At 47.0% G+C, this 21,010-nt stretch overlaps 1 protein-coding gene across 1 annotated transcript; it reads left to right on the top strand.

Annotated features, from left to right (window-relative positions):
• Positions 1-1,883: 1,883 nt before the first annotated feature.
• On the top strand, positions 1,884-8,807 carry LOC130704725 (uncharacterized PE-PGRS family protein PE_PGRS36-like). Its single transcript, XM_057527650.1, has 3 exons — positions 1,884-2,070; positions 5,580-5,670; positions 7,790-8,807. The coding sequence occupies exons 1-3, from the start codon at positions 1,884-1,886 to the stop codon at positions 8,805-8,807; spliced, it is 1,296 nt and encodes a 431-aa protein (XP_057383633.1).
• The last annotated feature ends 12,203 nt before the right edge of the window (positions 8,808-21,010 follow it).

Below are 21,010 nucleotides of genomic sequence, written 5' to 3'. Positions count from 1 at the left end.
GCAAGTTTTTAATAAATATTTGTTTTATTACCCAGACTTTATTCATAAGGAAAAGCTGTTAGAAAATCATACTTATTCTAGGTTAAATGAGAATAACATTAACAATTTTTCTTTGTGTTTCTGGATGTTTCTGATTGTGACTGTAGTGCCTCACAATAACTTTGAAGTTAATTCTCATTTTCAATCATGATTAATTTGGGTCTCTCAAAATCAGGCTGTATATTATTCAACTACCACTCTTCAGTGTCATGAAAACACTTTACTGCTGTGTGTTCAAAAATAAACATTTCAGTTGCAGACACTTGCAGATAGTTCAGAGTAAGTGCTAATGTGACAGCAGTTATATTTCTTTCAGGTATTTCTGCTTCTCACGTTAAAAAAAAAGAAAAAAGAAAAACAAACAGCAATCTAAAAAGCAGTGGAACAAAGAGAAACCATTGAGTGACAAGTAATCTTCTTAAATACTCACGTGAATACTTGGAAATGTCAGATCTTTACTCATTATGATCTTGAATTCCCCATGTTTTATGTGATGAGAATTATAGCCTATTGTTAAGAACAATATCATATAAAAATGTACGGGATTACATTCAAATTTAAGATTGTATTCTAATGTTCACATGGGCTAAATAAAAATCTTCTTGTTTGGACCTACACAGGAGTTATCTCACTGTCATTCCGCAAGTTCAATCTTATAGTTTCACTAATCAAAATAGGTTTATTTGGAAAAGGAACTTCACGTGTCAAAGGTGTGGGAAGTAAACTCAAGTGTACGAGAAACATCCCAGGTCTTACTGCCTTTAAGTCAAATGAAGAAGACTGACTCCAACCGCATCAGACTCCAGGAACCCCATCTCTGGCAGTGTCGGCGTCCCAGATGCTCCTCAGATCAAATCAGCATCCAGGGGTCACAGGGAGTGGGGTCAGGAAAGGGCCTCTAGTTGCCAGGCCACCGTGGTCCCAGCTGACATATCCTAGTTAACCTTCAAAACCGGTGCTGCCTTGAACGTTCCGGGCTCCGCTCCACACCAGTGGGGCAGGGGGCCCAGCACCCGGGGTGCCTCCTCCCTCGGTGACCAGTGACGATCCCCTGATCCCGCTGCATCTTCCTGGGTCACTGGGCAGTGGTGCGCTTCGTGTCCATCGGCACAGAAGGCTGGAGGGAGGGCGAGGGGCGCAGGGCCTGCATGCTCACCAGGCCCCGACTGGGCGTGGGCTGGACAGAGGCACGTCTGCCCAGAAGCCTCTTCCTTTCTGCCCACATCTTTGTGGGGGGTTGGGGGGAGAGTGAGGATGGAAATGGGGGGGTGGTGTGGAGCCATGGCTTTTCCCGCTGGAAAAAGGCTTCTGGTGCCGACTAGCTGCGGCACTGCACTTTCTCCTCCCGGCCTTGCATCCTCCTGCACTTCCTCCTCCTCCTGCCCCTCCCGCTCCTGCTCTTCCTCCTCCTCCCACCCCTCCTCCTCCTCCCACCCTTCCTCCTCCCACCCTTCCTCCTCCCGCCCTCCTCCCCCTGCCCCTCCTCCTCCCCCCGCCCCTCCCCTCCCTAATGGCAGCAGAGCCCAGCGCCAGATGCCTCCCTGGAGGGCCCTCAGGACAGGTCCTCTCCCCCCTGCCCGGGAAGGGAGTCCCTTCTCTCAGCCCCGCCGCTTCTCACGGGCACTGTTCCTCTCTCCTTCTCTTCTGGGACCCCCAGGGCAATCTCCTTTAAGGATTTAGGACTTTGCAAAAGACTTAGAACTCCTTGGGGTAGGGGGTTTGGCTCTCTGGCCAAGTCGTCATGGGAAGTGGTCACCAGCACAGGCCACCAGCTTGGAACAGGGGACAGGGGAAAACTAAGAGTGCAGCACGTTGAATCCCCACCACACAGGTAATACGGGGCAATGTCCAGGTGTAATGTTTATGATCTGCAGCTCCTCCCACCTCGAGGGAGGAGGGACCGGGTTTTGGCCAGACGGTCTGTCTTGGACTCGAGGGGTGCTGTCCAGGGTGAGGAGGAGGGGGAGAGAGCCCCGAAGTCAGAAAGGATGGGAGAAAGACAGGAGGAGCCCAGCGGAGAGGAGAGCAGAGGTAGAGTCCTGAGGAAGAAGGGCTTGACAGCGGGGCTTGGGAGGGGCGGTCCTGAGTGTTCCTGCAGGACATCCTGCTGTGCATTGTGTGTCCTGATTCTCTACCTCCTTCTCAAGAGACTAGGTGGAGGCCGTGTTGCTTTCCCAGGCTTTTGGGGTGGGATTTGTTATTTTTAGGCCATGTCACTATGCTGGGATTGTCCTCCAGGTGGCCTAGTGCAGTTGGGCAGGTGGTGATCCTGTACTGTCGCCAGGGAACATGCTGTACCTTGCAGCCACAGAGGAAAAGTGTGGGTTTATCTTTATCAGAGATGAGCTAAAATCCCCTGATGAGAATGGCTACAATTTACAAAATGGAAAATGTCAAGTGTTGGTTTGGCTGTGGAAGAACTGGAAAGCTCCTTCACAAACAGTAGGGTGTAAACTGGTGTAACCACTTTGGAAAACCATTTGGCAGCAGCTGCTAAAGCAGAACATATGTATACGCTGTGGCCCAGCCCTTGAACTCCTAGGTGGTTGACCAACAGATGTGCACATATGTGCGCCAAAGGACATAGACTATTCATCACAGCCAGACCGCCCATCAAACTGCCATTAAAAGTCGTCAATAAATTGTAGTGTATTTAAGAATGGGATTCTATATGGTAATGATCAGGGACTGTTTACAACTATACATGGCAATAGAGCTGATTCTCACAAACAGAAAGTTGAGTGAAATAAGTCAGATGCAAAAGAGTTTATCCTCCGTGACGCTATCCCATAGAGACAAATACAGGCGAAACCATGTCAGTGGGGCTGCAGGTCGGGGTGGCGGTTACCGTCGTGGAATGGCTGGTGACAGGAAGAAAGTACACAATGTTGCCCACGTTCTGTTTCTTTATCTGGGTGCTGTTTACAGTTTGTGAAAATACAACAAGCCGTATAGTTATTACGTGTGCATTTTTTTCTTACGTTTCTCACACTTCAAATAAAAGGTAAAACCAGAAAAAAATGGGTTTAAACTTTGCTGTACTTTACATACTGGCTTTTAAAATAAGACAGTCGTTCTCATAAAAATGCTGAGTAGGAGCAGAATTGAATACAGAGTCATTTTGTATCCATCAGCCCCTGATACAAAGAACTGAAACATATCATTAGTGGAGGAACTTGGGAAATGGAATTATCTGTTCTTAAAGAGTCAACATCAAAGGTTGGCTGACATGTTTGTTTCTCCCACAGCAATGCAAAGATAAAGGCAAAGATGAAAGGAGATTGTATAAATGATAAGCACAGTGCCTTGCATACAGTAGCTCTCAGAAAGTGGAGCTGTCTCTATTTCTAAGGGCTGTAACTCTGTGGTCCAAGCAGAGAGGGACACATTTACCAAGACATGTCTCATTTAGCCTGATTGCTGTTGCCCACCTGTACCTGAGGGCTTGGCCCTGTCACTAGTTCCAGTGTGTCTTGGGGCCCCAGGCATGGTATGTTGTAATGAATTTGCTTTTAAGGAATCTACATGAGCAGCTAATGTTTGTCCACATTTATCGAGTGTTTTGTGCCAGGCATTGGTCAGAGCAGAGCTGGTTGGAAGGAGGGAAAGCTGGTACAAATTACTAGGAGCTAGTGGTCTGCAAGGAGGCCTAGGGTGTGTGGATGTTGTTTATCAGTGCAAATCTTAGATACATTTTTTTTTTTAGTTGGATAACCCTGTTGATGGGGTCTTTGTTTTTGTTTGCTTGTTTTGGTTCCCAACGTTAGGTAGTATTGTATTTCACAGAGGAGAAGAAGTCACAGAAAGGTTAAATAATTTGGTCAATGTCACACAGCTAATAAGGGGCCTAGGATCTGAACCAAGAGTCTGACTCCAGGGTTTAAGATGTTGGCATCAAAACCATGCTGTTGAGTAATGGTTACTTGTTCATGTGTATGTCAACAAGTCCAAACAGAGCAGAATGGCCCAGCCACAATTCAAAGGCAGAAGGGTCCAGATGTTAGAGATTAATCCAGACAGGAAATGATGTCTAGCTCAAGGAGTCTTGGAAATCTCTGGTGAATGTTTTGCTGGAAGGTTTTGTAAAAAAATTAATAAACAGAAACCTAAATTAGAGTGCGGAGACCAGTAGGGGGCGCTCTCGCACCCTTTGATGATGGCAGAGCCCAACAGGTGGGAGAAAGAGTCCTCTTCTTTCCTGACAAGGACTCAGCCAATGAAAAGCCGTGGATGTTTTGTTTACTACAGCCCTCCTACCTTCCTTTCCCCTCTATAAAAGCCTTCTCCTCCCCTTACCGTGCAGGGACTTCCACGTGGCTCACCACGGTTGCAGACCCCGAACTGCAATTCTCTGTTGATCCTGAATAAACCCATGTTCGCTGGAGAAATACCTGGCAGTTTATTTGTTTCAGGTCAACAGTTTCAAATATAATTGAAGTTTATTTCAAAGTCTAAAATAGTTTTACAAACAAAAAAGGCTCCATTCTCATCAACTGGATACATATTAATAGCAAAAAGTCACTTAAGCGATTCTGTCTTATTTGAACAGTTTAAAATCAATATAATATACTTAAGTTGCCATACTATTTCTTTTTGTATTTTTTAGTAATTTAAAGTATTATTTTCCCTGTCAGCCAACATTTAAAATACATTTCTTTCCTATTAGAGGAATTTCCTGAGCCTGTTAAGTACCATGTGGAAATAATCAAGTCCCATTATGAACCCAACACCAATTTTCAAAGCAGCTTACCCACTTAGTATCAGCAGCTGTGCGCCTTTTTTAAAATTTATTTTTGGCTCCATTGGGTCTTCATTGCTGCACGTTGGCTTCCTCTACTTGTGTCGAGCGGGGGCTACCCTTTGTTGCGGTGCTCAGGCTTCTCATTGAGGTGGCTTCTCTTGTTGCAGAACACGGGCTCTAGGCATGTGGGCTTCAGTAGTTGTGGCACGTAGGCTCAGTAGTTGTGACACCCGGGCTCTAGAGCGCAAGCTCAGTAGTTGTGGTGCACGGGCTCAATTGCTCTGCAGCATGTGGGATCTTCCTGGACCAGGGCTCGAACCCGTGTCCCCTGCATTGGCAGGCGGATTCTTAACCACTGCGCCACCAGGGAACCCCAGCTGTGCACTTTTTAACTCACAGTTGAACTTTTGAAATCCCTTTGTTGTCATTTTGAGTCCACTTCTTTGATGTAAGTTAATTGCTTTGGCAGGATCTGGAGCATGCTGGGGTTTGCACCACTGGGACCAGCACTCAGTCCACCAGGCAGCCGGCGGTGGATGGTGTGAACGGTGTCTGGGAGCAAAGCTTAGTGTTTCCTGGCAGACGACCAGCTTTCTCTCTTTACTTATGGGTCTCCCATGGACTTTTTCAGATCGCTCAGGCTCAGGTTGGGGAGTTACTTCAGTTATTTAGAGAATGACTGCAGATCTCACACTAGCCCCATTCTCTGGCAGAGCCCTAGCCGAGTGAACCTGGTTCCTTGACCGTGAGTACTGAGGTTGAACCTCATGGCAACCTCCAGCTTACTTTCTTTCTCCAGTCCTGACCCGGAGTCCAGGGCAAGGGACCCTGATTGCTGGCAAAGGCGACACTCATAAAGGGATACCAGAAGCCTGTCCAGGGCACCCACAGTGAGCCCACGGGGGCCTGAGTAACAACCCCGAGAAGGTCTGGACTCACCTGGCCTAGCATCACCTAATGCCCTTAGTTGGGTGTTACCCAAAGAATTGACAGCAACAATTTCAATCTGGGACATCGCGGCCCAGACAAACCCAGACTACCCTCTGGAAAAGGGCTCCGTCACTTCCTGGCTTGTTTTTGGAGCAGCTGACTTAACGTGTCTCTCACAGGGGAGGCTTGCCTGCCAGGGCGCCGGCCTCCAGCCCGCCTTGCTGACTCAGGTGCCTTCCTTCTCCATTCTGAGTTTAAGGAACGCTGTCCTCATGTACAAAGCCCTGTACCTGCATCGTCAGCATAAGGCTCTCCCCATTGTCCATGGCTCTCAGGCTGGAGGCCAGCTCCTTGTCTGCTGACATCTGGTCTCTGTGACTTTGCCCTCTGGACACCCACCCCGATGCTGTCCACCACAGCCAGCTGGCGTGCTGTGTACTCTGTGCACTCTGCCTAGACTCTGGGCACACAACTTTGTCCTGCTCACAGTATGGTATTTTAGAAACTAGGTCTCATTTTGAAATCCAAAGTTTCCATAAAAGAACAATAGAGAAAGAAATTTTCCAAAGACTTAGTATTAGGACAGATGAATTTTTTTTTTAAAGGAATAACATTTCCTGGTTAACGAAAAAGTAGCTTCATTTTTTTTTTTTTTTTTGCCACTATAAAAGCAATTCACGATCTCTGTAGAAATCTCGGGAGATGCTGGGGAAAATGGTACTACACTCAGCACTGCACGTGGTCACTCACTCATTCATTCATTCAGCACTGAGAAGAGAGCAGAAAACAAGTTAGGCAACGTCTCTGCTCTCCTGGATCTTGTATTCTAATGCAGTAAATAGGGAACAAACAAACAGAGGGCTGTAGACAGTAAGTCAGTTGACCAAATTATACACCGTTAAGGAATAAAGAGTGAAGGTGTGGGCTCTGCTAAGGAAAGAGGTGAATTGTGAGAAGGCAGCACTCAGAGACCTGAGTGATAAGAAGCCATGAGCCAGGCAAGGACCCCGGGCCAGAGCATTCCAGGCAGGGGAAGAGCAGGCAGGAGGCGCCTGAGGTAGGAATGGACCTGAGGTCTTCGAAGGGCAGAAGGAGGCCAGTGTGTGTGTTAGAGTTTAGACATGAGCTGGGGGCGAGGAGGATACGGGAAAGGCAGACCAAGGTCATGAGCGCCCGTGGATGGTGGCGATTAGAGGCCTCCGGGGAGTTTGAGCAGGGGGTGACGTGGTGCGTCGTGCTGCAGAAGGTCACTTGGTGTGGTGTAAAATGGGGCGCCTGGGGGCGTGGTGCGTAATGGGGCCACTGGGGGCATAGTGTATGGTGGGGCGTCTGGGGTCGTGGTGGATAATGGGGCGTCTGGGGTCGTGGTGGATAATGGAGCCTCTGTGGCGTGGTTGATAATGGGGCACTTGGTGGCGTGGTGGATAATGGGGCATCTGGGGGCGTGGTGGATAATGGGGCGTCTGGGAGCGTGGTGGATAATGGGGCGTCTGGGGGCGTGGTGGATAATGGGGCGTCTGGGGGCGTGGTGGATAATGGGGCATCTGGGGTCGTGGTGGATAATGGGGCGTCTGGGGGCGTGGTGGATAATGGGGCGTCTGGGAGCGTGGTGGATAATGGGGCGTCTGGGGGCGTGGTGGATAATGGGGCGTCTGGGAGCGTGGTGGATAATGGGGCGTCTGGGGTCGTGGTGGATAATGGAGCCTCTGTGGCGTGGTTGATAATGGGGCGTCTGGGGGCGTGGTGGATAATGGGGCATCTGGGGTCGTGGTGGATAATGGGGCGTCTGGGGTCGTGGTGGATAATGGGGCATCTGGGGGCGTGGTGGATAATGGAGCCTCTGTGGCGTGGTTGATAATGGGGCACTTGGTGGCGTGGTGGATAATGGGGCATCTGGGGTCGTGGTGGATAATGGGGCGTCTGGGGGCGTGGTGGATAATGGGGCGTCTGGGGGCGTGGTGGATAATGGGGCGTCTGGGGGCGTGGTGGATAATGGGGCGTCTGGGGGCGTGGTGGATAATGGGGCATCTGGGGGCGTGGTGGATAATGGGGCGTCTGGGGGCGTGGTGGATAATGGAGCCTCTGTGGCGTGGTTGATAATGGGGCACTTGGTGGCGTGGTGGATAATGGGGCATCTGGGGTCGTGGTGGATAATGGGGCGTCTGGGGTCGTGGTGGATAATGGGGCATCTGGGGGCGTGGTGGATAATGGGGCATCTGGGGGCGTGGTGGATAATGGGGCGTCTGGGAGCGTGGTGGATAATGGGGCGTCTGGGGGCGTGGTGGATAATGGGGCGTCTGGGGGCGTGGTGGATAATGGGGCGTCTGGGAGCGTGGTGGATAATGGGGCATCTGGGGGCGTGGTGGATAATGGGGCATCTGGGGGCGTGGTGGATAATGGGGCATCTGGGGGCGTGGTGGATAATGGGGCATCTGGGGGCGTGGTGGATAATGGGGCATCTGGGGGCGTGGTGGATAATGGGGCATCTGGGGGCGTGGTGGATAATGGGGCACTTGGTGGCGTGGTGGATAATGGGGCATCTGGGGTCGTGGTGGATAATGGGGCGTCTGGGGTCGTGGTGGATAATGGGGCATCTGGGGGCGTGGTGGATAATGGGGCATCTGGGGGCGTGGTGGATAATGGGGCGTCTGGGGTCGTGGTGGATAATGGGGCGTCTGGGGTCGTGGTGGATAATGGGGCGTCTGGGGGCGTGGTGGATAATGGGGCGTCTGGGAGCGTGGTGGATAATGGGGCATCTGGGGGCGTGGTGGATAATGGGGCATCTGGGGTCGTGGTGGATAATGGGGCGTCTGGGGTCGTGGTGGATAATGGGGCATCTGGGGGCGTGGTGGATAATGGGGCATCTGGGGGCGTGGTGGATAATGGGGCGTCTGGGAGCGTGGTGGATAATGGGGCGTCTGGGGTCGTGGTGGATAATGGGGCATCTGGGGGCGTGGTGGATAATGGGGCGTCTGGGAGCGTGGTGGATAATGGGGCGTCTGGGGGCGTGGTGGATAATGGGGCGTCTGGGGGCGTGGTGCGTAATGGGGCATCTGGGGGTTTTGTGGATAATGGGGCATCTGGGGGAGAGGGGTGATGCGGGCTTGGGTGTTAGCAGTAGAGGTGGAGGAGCGAGGGGTGCAGGATACTCTGTGGAGGGCGAGGCCACAGGAATTGTGATGGGTCACGTGTGGGAGGTGAGGGGTGGAAGCCGCGAACAGAGTGAAACCGGGGATGAGCAGCGAGGTCAGTAATAGCCAGATTCCTGCGATGAGAAAAACCTCCTTTGTTCCCCGCAGTGGCCCTTTGTGGTGGGTTCTGTTATCCCACCTAATCCCATTTTATCCCATCCTAGATCTCAGTGTATCTCTATATCTAACCCCTATCTATCCTATAATATTCCTATAGCGATTACAACACAGAGAGGAAAATTAAACCTGGAAGGGCTGGAAGGTAACTTGGCCCAGGACCTGCAATTAGAAAGCTGTGAGCGAGGTCTGAGCCTGTTCTGCCTGGATCTAGGCTCCGTACCTGTCTCCCCTCTAAGATTACTTTTCACTTACCAACCACCAACTGCCATTGTCAACATTTTTATTTATTTCCTTTCAGCCTTAAGATGCATTTCTGTCTTTTAAAACAGACCTGTGACATATAATCTTATGATCTTTCCCATCAGCCACTTTGAGAGCATTATTAAACACTCTCCATAACATCTTCCATGCAAACCATCATCTTTCAAATGTTTCTTTTCAAGAGAATAAGACTTTGAGCAACAGTGTTTGGGGGGAGAAACAGGTAAACGGCCTAAGAAAGTTTCCTCAAGGGCAGGAGTAGCGGGGGAGAACAAATAAATGTTTTGCTTCCCTGATTAAATGTGTGTTTCTCTAAGATTTTCACTCAAATATATATATATACAGACATTTGAAAAATCTGTGATTTTACATAAAGCATATTGTACATTATGTATTAGTAAACTATTTTAAGATTTACAGTGTTGTGTTAGTTTCAGGTGTACAGCAAAGTGAATCAGTTATACATAAGCATATATCCACTTTTTTTTTTTTTTAAGATTCTTTTCCCACATAGGCCATTGCAGAGTATTGAGTAGGGTTCCCTGTGCTGTACAGCAGGTTCTTGTTGGTTGTCTGTTTTGTATACGGTAGTGTGTATATGGCATGTGGGATCCTAGTTCCCCTACCAGGGGTCGAGCCCACACCCCCCGTAGTGGAAGCTTGGAGTCCTGACCACTGGACCGCCAGGGAAGTCCCCAGCCTAGACTACCTTAAACATGCTCAGAATACTTACATTAACTTACAGCTGGGCAAAATCATCTTAACATAAAGCCTATTTTATAATAAAGAATTAACTACCTCATGTAAAAAAAAAAAAGGAATTATTTACTTTAATTCTTCAAAATTACCTTCAAACTTCAAAACAAGTCTTTAGGTCTGAGCTCTGAGCCATAGACTAATTCACCTATTTCTTAGCATCTAGTTTGAACTTATAACATGTACTCTGCCTCACTGTTTGATTCTGGATCCCATTGTTTCAGGTAATGGAGACCCAATCAAGCTAGTTCAATTAATAATAAATAGTAGCTGTCTTACACCGAGTTATCTAGAGATTGAAGCAAGCAGGAATTTTAAAACCTGAAGTTGATTTGGGAGGTGCAACCCCAGGGGCGCCAGAGTGGGGAAGAAGGAAGCTCTGCGGGGAATGGTGAAGGATGGGGTGTGAAACACTGCACCTTGGCTCCTGCTTCGTGGGAGCCTGACAGACACGGCAGGTCTTCTAGGGACGCCCCCCCCCGCCCCCAGACAGGTCCAACGGAGAAGCTGCACCTCTGAGGGTCCAGGATGCAGGAAGGAGGGGTTTGTGTGCCTGGCTCCCCTCATCCTTTCCCACTGATCGGAGTCTGTCCCCCCGGGGCGCTGACTCTCTCTTTTGCAGGTTGTCAGGAGGCATCTTCAGCAACTGCTCAGGAAGTCTGGTGCAGCTGCCTGGGGTGGCGAGTTGGCAGGGCGGGCCCTGCATTCCCAGCAAAGCAGGCTGTGTGGTAGGGAGGGTCTAAGAGGTTCATGAGGTTTGTGACTGATGCATCTGAATAGCATTGGGCTGAGCATTATTCCTGGATTATCTAACTGAAAGCTCATCAAACCCTCTGACGTAGCTAATCTGCACCTGAATTTATGGTTAGGGAAATTTAGAGTAAGAGGTGGAACTGGGATTTTCACGTACGAAGGCAGACCCTACAGCTCACACCTTAACCACTGTTCTTTCCTTTTGAAAGCTCTGGAAGAGCACAGAGGGGCTTATTAAAACGATGGCATTCCAGGGAAGTAGTCAGTGGGCTCTCCCGGGACAAAGGGTTGGGAGTTAGATCCCCACTGGGAGCCAGGCCAACTCAAAGGTGTCAGAGTCATGGACCTTTGTGGCATATCTGCTCCTTTCTGTGATTCTGTGATTAAGTCCTTGTACTTACCCAGTGAGTCAGCTTCCTCTGCCCCTCCTTGCCTCTGACCAGTGCATAATCACAGCCTTCCTTCGCTTCTGTGCCTTCTCTGAGCCCTTTTCTAACATCATGGCATCCTCTCAGACTCGACCCTCGCAGACACTATACTGTGTCCTGGTTTTCCATTTCTACGTCTTGGGGAAGCATTGGCCTGACGTGGTTGTTAGAGTGTGTTGGTTGTAAACAACAGATGATTAAGCTCTATTTAAAATGAATTCATTAGAAACTATGGGTAGATCACAACAGCCCTGTTTGGAACTTACGGGACCTACGCATCTCCAGAGACCCTCCAGAGGGTCTCAGAAGCAGGATCCAAAGGACACTCCATGTATTTGCCAGACCTGGAATGTCCTTTTTCTTTTCTGCCTTTGCATAACATAGCCTGAAATTCAAAGTTCTTGAGAAGAGGAACTGATTGGCCAGGTGTAAGTGATGTACCAGCCCTTAGCTGTGCCTGGAAGTTTTACCAGGAAGTTAGTTGAAGGAGCTTCCAGTGATGCCTGGATTCAGTTTCCCTGCAGGATTGCACGTGAGGAGGGAGATAATTACCCAGGAGGATATTAGGATGCTATAAGGAAGCGGGGGGTGAATGCTGGGTAGACAAAATATGACAGATGTTTCCCATGCCCAGTTCACGTTTTCACTCACCACAGCACACCACTCATTTGTTGGCTGCTCTCTAATGGGCTGTTCTGTAAAGCTGTGGCCAGCCTTAATATTGAATTACTGAAGATTGAGTTATTGAATTATTTCTGCCACCACTTCCTTCCGTTTGCACATCCTAGATCTGATTGTAGAAAATGACTCTGTTAGAACCATTTATGTCGGACAACACTTTGGCACTGCATTTCTTCATTTACAAACACCTCTGCAGCATTGGTCTTTGATTCACTACTGCAGTGGGGTACTGTGAGAGACAGAGAGACACAGGGTGAGATGTGATTATTGCTTCCTGGGTGCTGAGAATTGGATATGAGAAACATAATACACAATAAATATATAACATAGTGATAATATAATGTAATATCAAACAGTGCATATTCTAAGATAAAAATATATGTGTATGGCAGTAGCAGGGTTGAGAGCTTAACTTGTACTAATGTAACAGGAGCTAGGTGTAATGTGTAATTAAGTCTTGAAAGAATATATGTCACACTGCTCTCTATAAAATAGATAACCAACAAGGGCCTACTGCGTAGCACCGGGAACTCTACTCAGTATCTTGCAATAACCTATAATGGAGAAGAATCTGAAAAAGAATATATATTGAACGTATACGTGTAACTGAATCACTTTGCTGTACACTTGAAACTACCACAACGTGGCAAATTAACTATAATTCAATAAAAAAATAAACCAGTCTTGAAAGAATACATTTGACCTGGGAAAGAGAGAAATTTGTGGTGTGGCAACTAGATGATCTATGGCCAGGCTAATTAATCTGAATTATAACTTTTGCTATGAATGTGTCCCAGAAGCTAGGCTGGAGATTGGTTTAGAGTCTGTCTCTCCTTCCGTGTGCTGGCGTACAGGTGTCGTCCCAGGTCGTCACCTTGGCCACAGGCCTGCTCTGCACCTAGCATGGCGGCTACAGCACTGCCATTTGTAAACTTGCAGGCCCGGTCCACCTGCCTCCTGCTATCCTTCCACTGCTAATGTCACGAAACGCCTCTGGCAGGATAAGTAACTTTATTACTAAGCTATAAAGTAGAGCAACTTATTAATATTGTATGAATTGCATTCTATCCCATTTTCCCCCCTCTAACGGGGAGAGGTCTCACGATGCTCTGGAAAACGTCTCCTTAAAACTGCTGAGTAGCATGTCTTGCATGCACTGAATTAGGAAGCCCCATTGCTGCCGGAATTCTGATTGGAAGCTTGTTTTAATAAGTTCAGGTTTACTTCTGAGATGCTCATTTTCTTTCGGAATTCAATGCAGCCTGAGTCTCAGCGGTAACTACAAGAAATTAGATTTTGCTGGGAAGTGTAAACAGACCCGCGACTGATGATCCGACGCTGTGAGCGTTGTCAGGAGGCCGGTACACGGCTTTGTTGGGGGAGGTTATTGACGCCGAAAGCTTTTGGAAATGGAGGTTTACAGGAGCAGGCCCAAGTCAGTGATGTTTGTTTCATCCTCGGTTTTTGAATAAGACGTTAGTTGGCCTGTTCTGGTTACGAGGCCCAAGTTTAGCTAGGATACTAACCTCCCCAGCCACAGCAGAAGTTAAGTAAGAAAGAAGAAAAATAAAACTCCCTCCAGGTCAGTACGATTACTCTTTGAGGAACAGGGGCAGAACGGGGTCTGCAGACACCACAGACTGAGCTCCGTGTGATACGGGTTTATTGCCCTTGGGCCACGCATAACTGCGAGTTAAATTTTCTCCTTTCTCCATGTTTAAAGATCGAGAGTCTATCCTATCCTTTTTTGTAAGTTGATTAAAAGACGAAACTCTCTGCAAAGCCTCAAGATGCAGGGGCGAGTCCTGGCTTTTCCACCAGCTCACGTGATTGTCAGCTTTGGGGCCCCAGTGACAGGAGGCACCTGACTTATGATATTGACGTGCGCAGTCCTTCCCCAGGCTGTGCTGGGGTCGGGGGGGGGGGCCACGATTTCCCGCTCACCGGCAGGGAACAGGCTGACACCCTTCTCTCTCACTAGCCAAGTGTCACTGTTGTGTGTTACTGGTGACAAACTCCAGTGACACAGCTCCAACGGATGGTGATCCACCGGGTATCTTCACCCTGCTGGGATCTGCCCCCCGGGCAGTCTGGCTGACCATGAATGGATCACTGATTTCTCTGGGTTCTACTTTCCTTACTCGTAGGCCTCTCCCAGATTAACAACTCTACAGGCATTGTGGTAGCAGTGACCAAGCCAAACGTGGCCTCTGTATATTTATATCAGGCTAATGTAAGGAATTTCCATGCTTATTAAATCTCACGGTTCTTTCAACACCAAATTCTGCATTGGACAGTTGCCCGAGGATATGATTTAGAGCGTGTAGTTATTCTCTCTGGTATTCAACTATATACTACAATATATACTACAGAGTTATGGCTGCTCCCTTGAAAATATTCTTTCTTTAATGTCCATGTTGGATCTACCAGTCGTTAATGCATAATAAACACATCTATATTATGATACAAATATTAGTGTGGGCTAAATAAAAATGAACAGTTGCAATGCATGCCAGCTGTCAGGGCACTAGCCTATGAGTTCCGTGAGAGAGTCTAGCCTTTGGTCTGGTTCGTTCACATCCTCAGAGCCTGGCACAGAGGGGATGTCCAGTAATATCTGTTGAGTCAAGTAACAACTTCTATAGTAATGACAGTATATAAAGTAATGGTGTCTTTTATTTTTTGTTTGATCAGACTCTTTGTTTACGTGGGAAAAAAACCCCGACTTGAGTGAACTTAAGCAGAAGGAAAGGATGCTATCATGTCACCAGTCGTGGGATGGAGGGTGGAGGCCTGGCCTCGGGAGAAATACTCAGGGACCCAAATCCACAGGCTTCCTATCTCCATCCCTCATCCCTGATTTGTTCTGCGTCCTCCACGAGGAGACTCAGGGCCACTGGCAGCACCTCAGGTCACATTTCAGGTTCACCGTCAAGGAGGGACCACCTCCTTAGCTTTAGTCTGGCTCAGTTTTTACCCAAACTCATAGGGGCAGCGCAAGGTTCAGTAGAAGAACTTTTATCAAGAATTCGTTAGTTCATGTTTAAAAGCAGGTTAAAGAAGGGAAAACTTTAGAGGATATTTCTGAAACATTTCATTTTAACTTGAATTAATTTGCCGATCTTTTGATGTAAAGCCAAGACTTTTTTTTTTTTTTCCAGTCTGGAAATAGTCTGGATCTCTATCCTGTTCTTGAAAGCAACCAGACCCTCATGCATTATCCTGTTCAACTGTGATTTCTTTAAGATGGAGCAAAGACTTCAAGATACCTACAATCGGTCTGAGGACAGAATGCTTCTAGATGTTTGAGTTCCCCTCAGCTGTGTAGAGTGGTATTTCCCATTATTTATATGACAGCTCTGTGTGTGTGTGTGATTCACCTTCACCTACTTTTCCCCAAAACTTTCAGGATACATTTCACAAAAATAAAATTTTCATTTCTGCTGCACTCATTTTATATTTGCTTAGTGTTTAAAGAAATCACACACTTACAATAACTGTAAGCCTGGTGGGAATAAAAGAAACTGACTCTTGATTAGTATACAACACAGAAGGGGCGACAAGGGCGTATACATTGTGAGCAACGCCAAACAGCCACAGCGCATAGTGGGCCCTGGGTACCAGCAGATCTGAGGACGGGAATGAAGAACATTGTTGAGTTTGACAAAGGTAACGTCCTTGCCTTTGAGTCCTCACAGCGAATGGAGGGACAGACACTCTCATATGAAACATGTAGCGCAGACTGTGATGGCATCTTAATAAAGAGCAAAGGGGAGGGGATCGCTAATTCTGCAGTGAGGTGGGGGGAGGTCAGTTGGACCTGCTTCTTTAGGAACAGCAAAGGGAGAAAGGAACAGCAAGGACCAAAGCAGGATTAGGGTTGGGGTGTGTGAAAGGACAGCAGAGAGCTCGTGGCCATGTCCAACTACTGAAGGTCCCAGATTATAAAAAACTGAGGAAATGCCAAAACAAATTTATGAAAATTGTGATCTATTTTGAATGTTTACATTTAACAACACCATGAACACCCACACCCACAAAAAATGCTATTCACAGGAGATCACAGGATTTATTTTTAAAAGCCACCCAGGCCCAATGGGCCAGCAAATGGGGCATGTTTAAAATTGCGTGACCGAGAGTTGAATGATGAATACCCTGTCGGTGTATTTCTGTGACTCTGTGTATAGTGTCCTTTGGAGATAATCCCCACAGCCCAGCTTGGACACGGTTATAGATTTTCCACCATAATTAGAGGGCGCTCCTCTAGACATGCCTTCTTGCTCATATGCACGTGGAGCGTGGCGTGTTAAGGTAACTGTTCCCCTCTCTGAAAAGAGCTCTTAGCAGTCACAAGCCAATCGTTGCATTTTCCCTTTCTTTATATCCTTTTCTTTATAAGACTGTGATCCTCTCCTAAAAATATCAAGTGGGTTCAGAGTTAAATACAGAATTATTGTGGACCCATCAGACTGGATAACGAAATACTGAAAAATACCCTTAGTTGAGTCACTTGGTTTGTGGAATGATCTGGGCTTAAAGATAAAATTTTGGCTTAGGTTGAATATGAAAAATGTTCAAGAAAACACTCAACACTTGAGCTTTGCACAAATTCTGATCTCGATAAAGCTTTGTAGAATCTCCCAGTTTCTGCTGTTCTCCACGCTTCCACCACCATCACTCACCCTGACATAACCTACAAGGGATCTGGCCGTCAACGCCTCTCCTGTGGTGTCATAGCTTTACCCTAACAGGTACGTGGTGATGGATGTCACAAACACAGAGACAGCACCAACAGAAAAAGGCTGTGCTGTCTCAAAGAGAAAAAGAGTGCGCTGAGTGATGCTAGCTGTCAAAGAATGTGATGATCAAATCTATTTTCTCTCTCCACACTTTTTTTTTATTGTATATTCCTGAGTTACTTTTTTTTTAATTTTTAAAAAATTTATTTGTTTTATTTATTTATTTTTGGCTGCATTGGATCTTCGTTGCGTGTGCGGGCTTCTCATTGCGGTGACCTCTCCTGCTGCAGAGCACGGGCCGTAGGCACGTGGGCTTCAGCAGTCGTGGCTCGCGGGCTCCAGAGAGCAGGTCTGGCAGTCGTGGCGCACTGGCCCAGCTGCCCCATGGCATGTGGGATCTTCCCGGACCAGGGCTCGAACCCCTGTCCCCTGCATTGGCAGGCGGACTCCCAACCACTGCGCCAGCAGGGAAGCCCCTCTGTCCACACTTTTCAAAGAAAAGAGGAGCATCCTTTTGGAAACATTATCAGGGAGAATAACCTTTAATTGAAGGAAGAATATCTGACAGTCATGGATGGATTTTTAAGAGGGATGGATGCTGTTATAATGAGGACCCATAAACTGGAAGAAATCACGAGGAACTTGACAGCTTTCCGTGCATTAGAACTTTCCTTTCAGCTTCCAGTCATAGAGTTTGTTTCTTTCAGGCCTGACCAGGCACTGACAGTGCTAACATGTTGACTCTCAACACGACTGACTGAATGGATTAAGGAAGATTTAAAAATCGACTTGACATTTCTAGGAGTCATGCAAACGTAAGATTGTTTGGAATTTTGACGTCTTTTACTTATCTTGACTAATTTTATTTTCCATAGGAATGAAAAAATCTAATAGAAATAACTCAATTATAGGATTTTACATTTCAATTATTGATCAGTAACATGATAGGATTTTAAAAGCCAGGCAAAATGGTAGATGGGGTAGAGGCAATGACATGTGAAGGCCATACTTTGAGATCTTTGCGTTAATGACAGACTCAGATGTCTGAATGGGCTTAGAGGTGATACTCTGTTTGGCTTCGTTTAACAGAGGCAGTTGTGAACCAAGGCCTGTGTGACCTGTCTGCATTTTTTTTAAACTGAAACAACAGATTATTTTATTTTATCTTTTATTTATTTTTTAAAATTTTATTTATTTTTTGGCTGCGTTGGGTCTTTGTTGCTGTGCACGGGCTTTCTCTAGTTGCGGTGAGCGGGGGCTACTCTTTGTTGCGGAGCACGGGCTCTAGGCACGCAGGCTTCAGTAGTTGTGGCACGTGGGCTCAGTAGTTGTGGCTCATGGGCTCTAGAACGCAGGTTCAGTAGCTGTGGTGCATGGGCTTAGTTGCTCCACGGCATGTGGGATCTTCCCGGACCAGGGCTCCAACCCATGTCCCCTGCATTGGCAGGCGGATTCTTAACCACTGCGCCACCAGGAAAGTCTGACCTGTCTGTATTTACCACTTGTCCCTTTTGAGCTAAGGGTGTCCAGCTCTGCCCAGTTACAAAAGAAAGGATGTATCTATTTTGTCTGTTCGACTCATGATGAATGGATTGTGAATGGAATGGTGTGAATGGAATTGTAAATAAACATCTTGCTCTAGATGTTTCTCCTTTGTTTCTACCTCTTCTAAGTTGTTTTGATGGAGATAAACTTCACATTGTAGCATATGTTGCTACTGCCTGCTTACCAACACTGGTTTTACAGATATTAATCTATTTTCAGGTGAATGTGGTAGTTCAGCAAGGGCAGTCATTTTTACTATGACCCACAATAAGATATTTATTATATACCAATATATATAAATATAAATTTATAACAAACGTATTCCCATAAACATCTCTATATATTATATAAATATTTGTGTAATATAAATAATATTTATATAAATATATATACAAATTATATAAACATACGTATGAAACAAAAGTCTCACAAAACAAACTTTATTCTTACCACTAGTGATGCTCTCTGACAGGGACGGATAGCGTGTGTAGGGCTCCCAAGTCAGTGTGTCAGCACCATCCCGGCAGCCCAGTCTCTTACAGTCCCACAAAAGAGATGCTGTGCCGGCCAGCAAGAGCAATTCCCACTCCAGGCCAACTTCCAGAACCAGGGTCCAGCCATGGGGCTCCTGGGTTACCCAGAGGCATGAGTCTTGGGGGCATGTGATCGACCATCAGTGGGGTGGAGGGCTGTAGAATGGAGCACCCCAAAGGGATGGGGGTGGGATGGGTCCCTGTGGTCCACAGCAGGCCCCGGCTGTGATGGTTGTAGGCTCGGTGAGGAATCCCCTCCAATGTGTGTGGGGAGGAGCTGAGAGGTTTTTTTAAAAAAATTAATTAATTAATTAATTTTATTTATGACTGTGTTGGGTCTTCGTTTCTGTGCGAGGGCTTTCTCTAGTTGCGGCGAGCGGGGGCCACTCTTCATCGCGGTGTGCGGGCCTCTCACTTTCGCGGCCTCTCTTGTTGCGGAGCACAGGCTCCAGACGCGCAGGCTCAGTAGTTGTGGCTCACGGGCCCAGTTGCTCCACGGCATGTGGGATCTTCCCAGACCAGGGCTCGAACCCGTGTCCCCTGCATTGGCAGGCAGACTCTCAACCACTGCGCCACCAGGGAAGCCCAAGCTGAGAGTTTTAAAAAAACGTCTTATGACTCTCTAGATGGACAGTTTCCAATCTTTGTGTGCCTTTCCGTCTTTCCATGTGGTGTCCTGGGAGAAGAATTTAGTCAGCCCAGTTTGAATGACGTGTCTATGCCTGTACTGATCAGTTGTGGACAAGCACTTAGCCTCCTGCAGTCCAGAAATGACCATTTTCTATGACAAACCTCCTGCATCACAGGGGCTAGTTTGGGGATCCTGTGAGCTAGGCAGACACCCCAGGCGGCATCCATGAGAAATACGAATATCCTTGGGATTTTGGATCCCAGTGCTAAGCTTCTCAAGGGCTCTCCAGGGTGTATTGACAAGTAGGAAGTATTATCTGATTTTGCCGGAGGAGAATCCAAGAAATAAAAGGATGGATGACTTACTCAGAGTGTCATGGGCTGTCCGTGGAAGGGCCAGGGCTAGATCCACAGTTCCATGTTGCTTGCTCAACACAGTGGACCCAGAAACCTTATTGGTATTAAAACTGCTTTGTTCATGTCATTAAAAAAGCACCCCTGCATAACCCTAGTTAGTATCATGTTCTCCAAGAAGTTGTTCACAGCTACATGTACAGTATTGTAATGGCTTGTTTGATCATTCACTCTGGTACGCACAGAAGTCCAGCTGTCTCTAATTTCCTGGGATAGGGACAGCATTTCACTTCTTTCATCCTCAGAGGTTTTTTGTGTGTCCTTTATAATTCCTCAGAAATCTAGCAGAGTGGCTCTGTAGTGACAACAGTACAGCAATTTGTGCTCCTTCAAAAAGATGCAGTACAAGTAAAAGTTATGACTCTGTGTTAACAGAATTACAGATGACACCTCATGTATTTTACTCTGACCCTCATGCCCACCACTCTGGCTTCTGCAGAATTATGTTTATAAAAGTAAATTTCTAAAATGTGCAATAGACATTGGTCAAACTGGAAGAAAAGATTTTTATGCTTTAAAAAATATTAGAGTCAGTGGGGTTACGCCCATGGGCATTTGGGGAGCATTAACTGCTATTGGTTGAGGACGTTGGCAGCTCCAAGCTGTGAATTCTATAACCCTCTATGGGTCGCTGTCCTGGTTTCTCAGTAAACAGACTTCTTAGTAAATAGATAAAACCCAAGACGAGAGCCGTCACTTGGTCTAAATCATTATGATGACCATCAGAATCTACCTCATTAGATCTCTACAGTGAAGAATATTGCTTGAAGAGTGTGTGTGTGTGTGTGTGTGTGTGTGTGTGTGTGCACGCGTGCTCGTGTGTATTTCAGAACAGATGCCTTCACTCAGAATGAAGGTGACTGCTCCTTTTAGAAAAAGAAGGTTCTGGTAGAGAAAGAAATATAAGTAAGGAACTCAGGTGGCCAGGAAGGAACTTTGCTAGAGGTAACAACTGTTTTGTCAGAAGTTAGTATCTGCTTGTCATCATTGCAGAGAAATCTCTGGTTTCTACTTCAAAAGTCTGAGCACAGTCTTTCACTGTCCTCTGTTGTTTATTACCCCTACCTGGCTCTCCATAGAAAGGGTTTCAAATGATCTAATATTTTCTAAAACTTACTGGATTTAATTCTCCCCTTGGTGGCTGAAAAGACAGCAGCCTATACGTCTGTTGCCCTCCCCAGCCCCCAACAAAATCTCTTCTCCAAGTTTTCCAAGGATGAACTTGAGCTGCTTCCTAAAATGATCATAC

Source organism: Balaenoptera acutorostrata, chromosome 14 (genome assembly GCF_949987535.1).
Source record: "Balaenoptera acutorostrata chromosome 14, mBalAcu1.1, whole genome shotgun sequence".
Lineage (NCBI taxonomy): Eukaryota > Metazoa > Chordata > Mammalia > Artiodactyla > Balaenopteridae > Balaenoptera > Balaenoptera acutorostrata.
The sequence above is the reverse complement of the archived record's forward strand: the minus strand, read 5'-3'. Positions and strand labels throughout refer to the sequence as shown.

Bases quoted from the DNA above. Each gene is read 5' to 3' on its own strand.
- LOC130704725 (XM_057527650.1), top strand. From the start codon at position 1,884: ATGTCCAGGTGTAATGTTTATGATCTGCAGCTCCTCCCACCTCGAGGG. The intron at 2,071-5,579 runs GTAGAGTCCTGA...TTCTTTCTCCAG, and splicing joins CAGCGGAGAGGAGAGCAGAG to TCCTGACCCGGAGTCCAGGG. The intron at 5,671-7,789 runs GTGAGCCCACGG...TGGATAATGGAG, and splicing joins GCCTGTCCAGGGCACCCACA to CCTCTGTGGCGTGGTTGATA.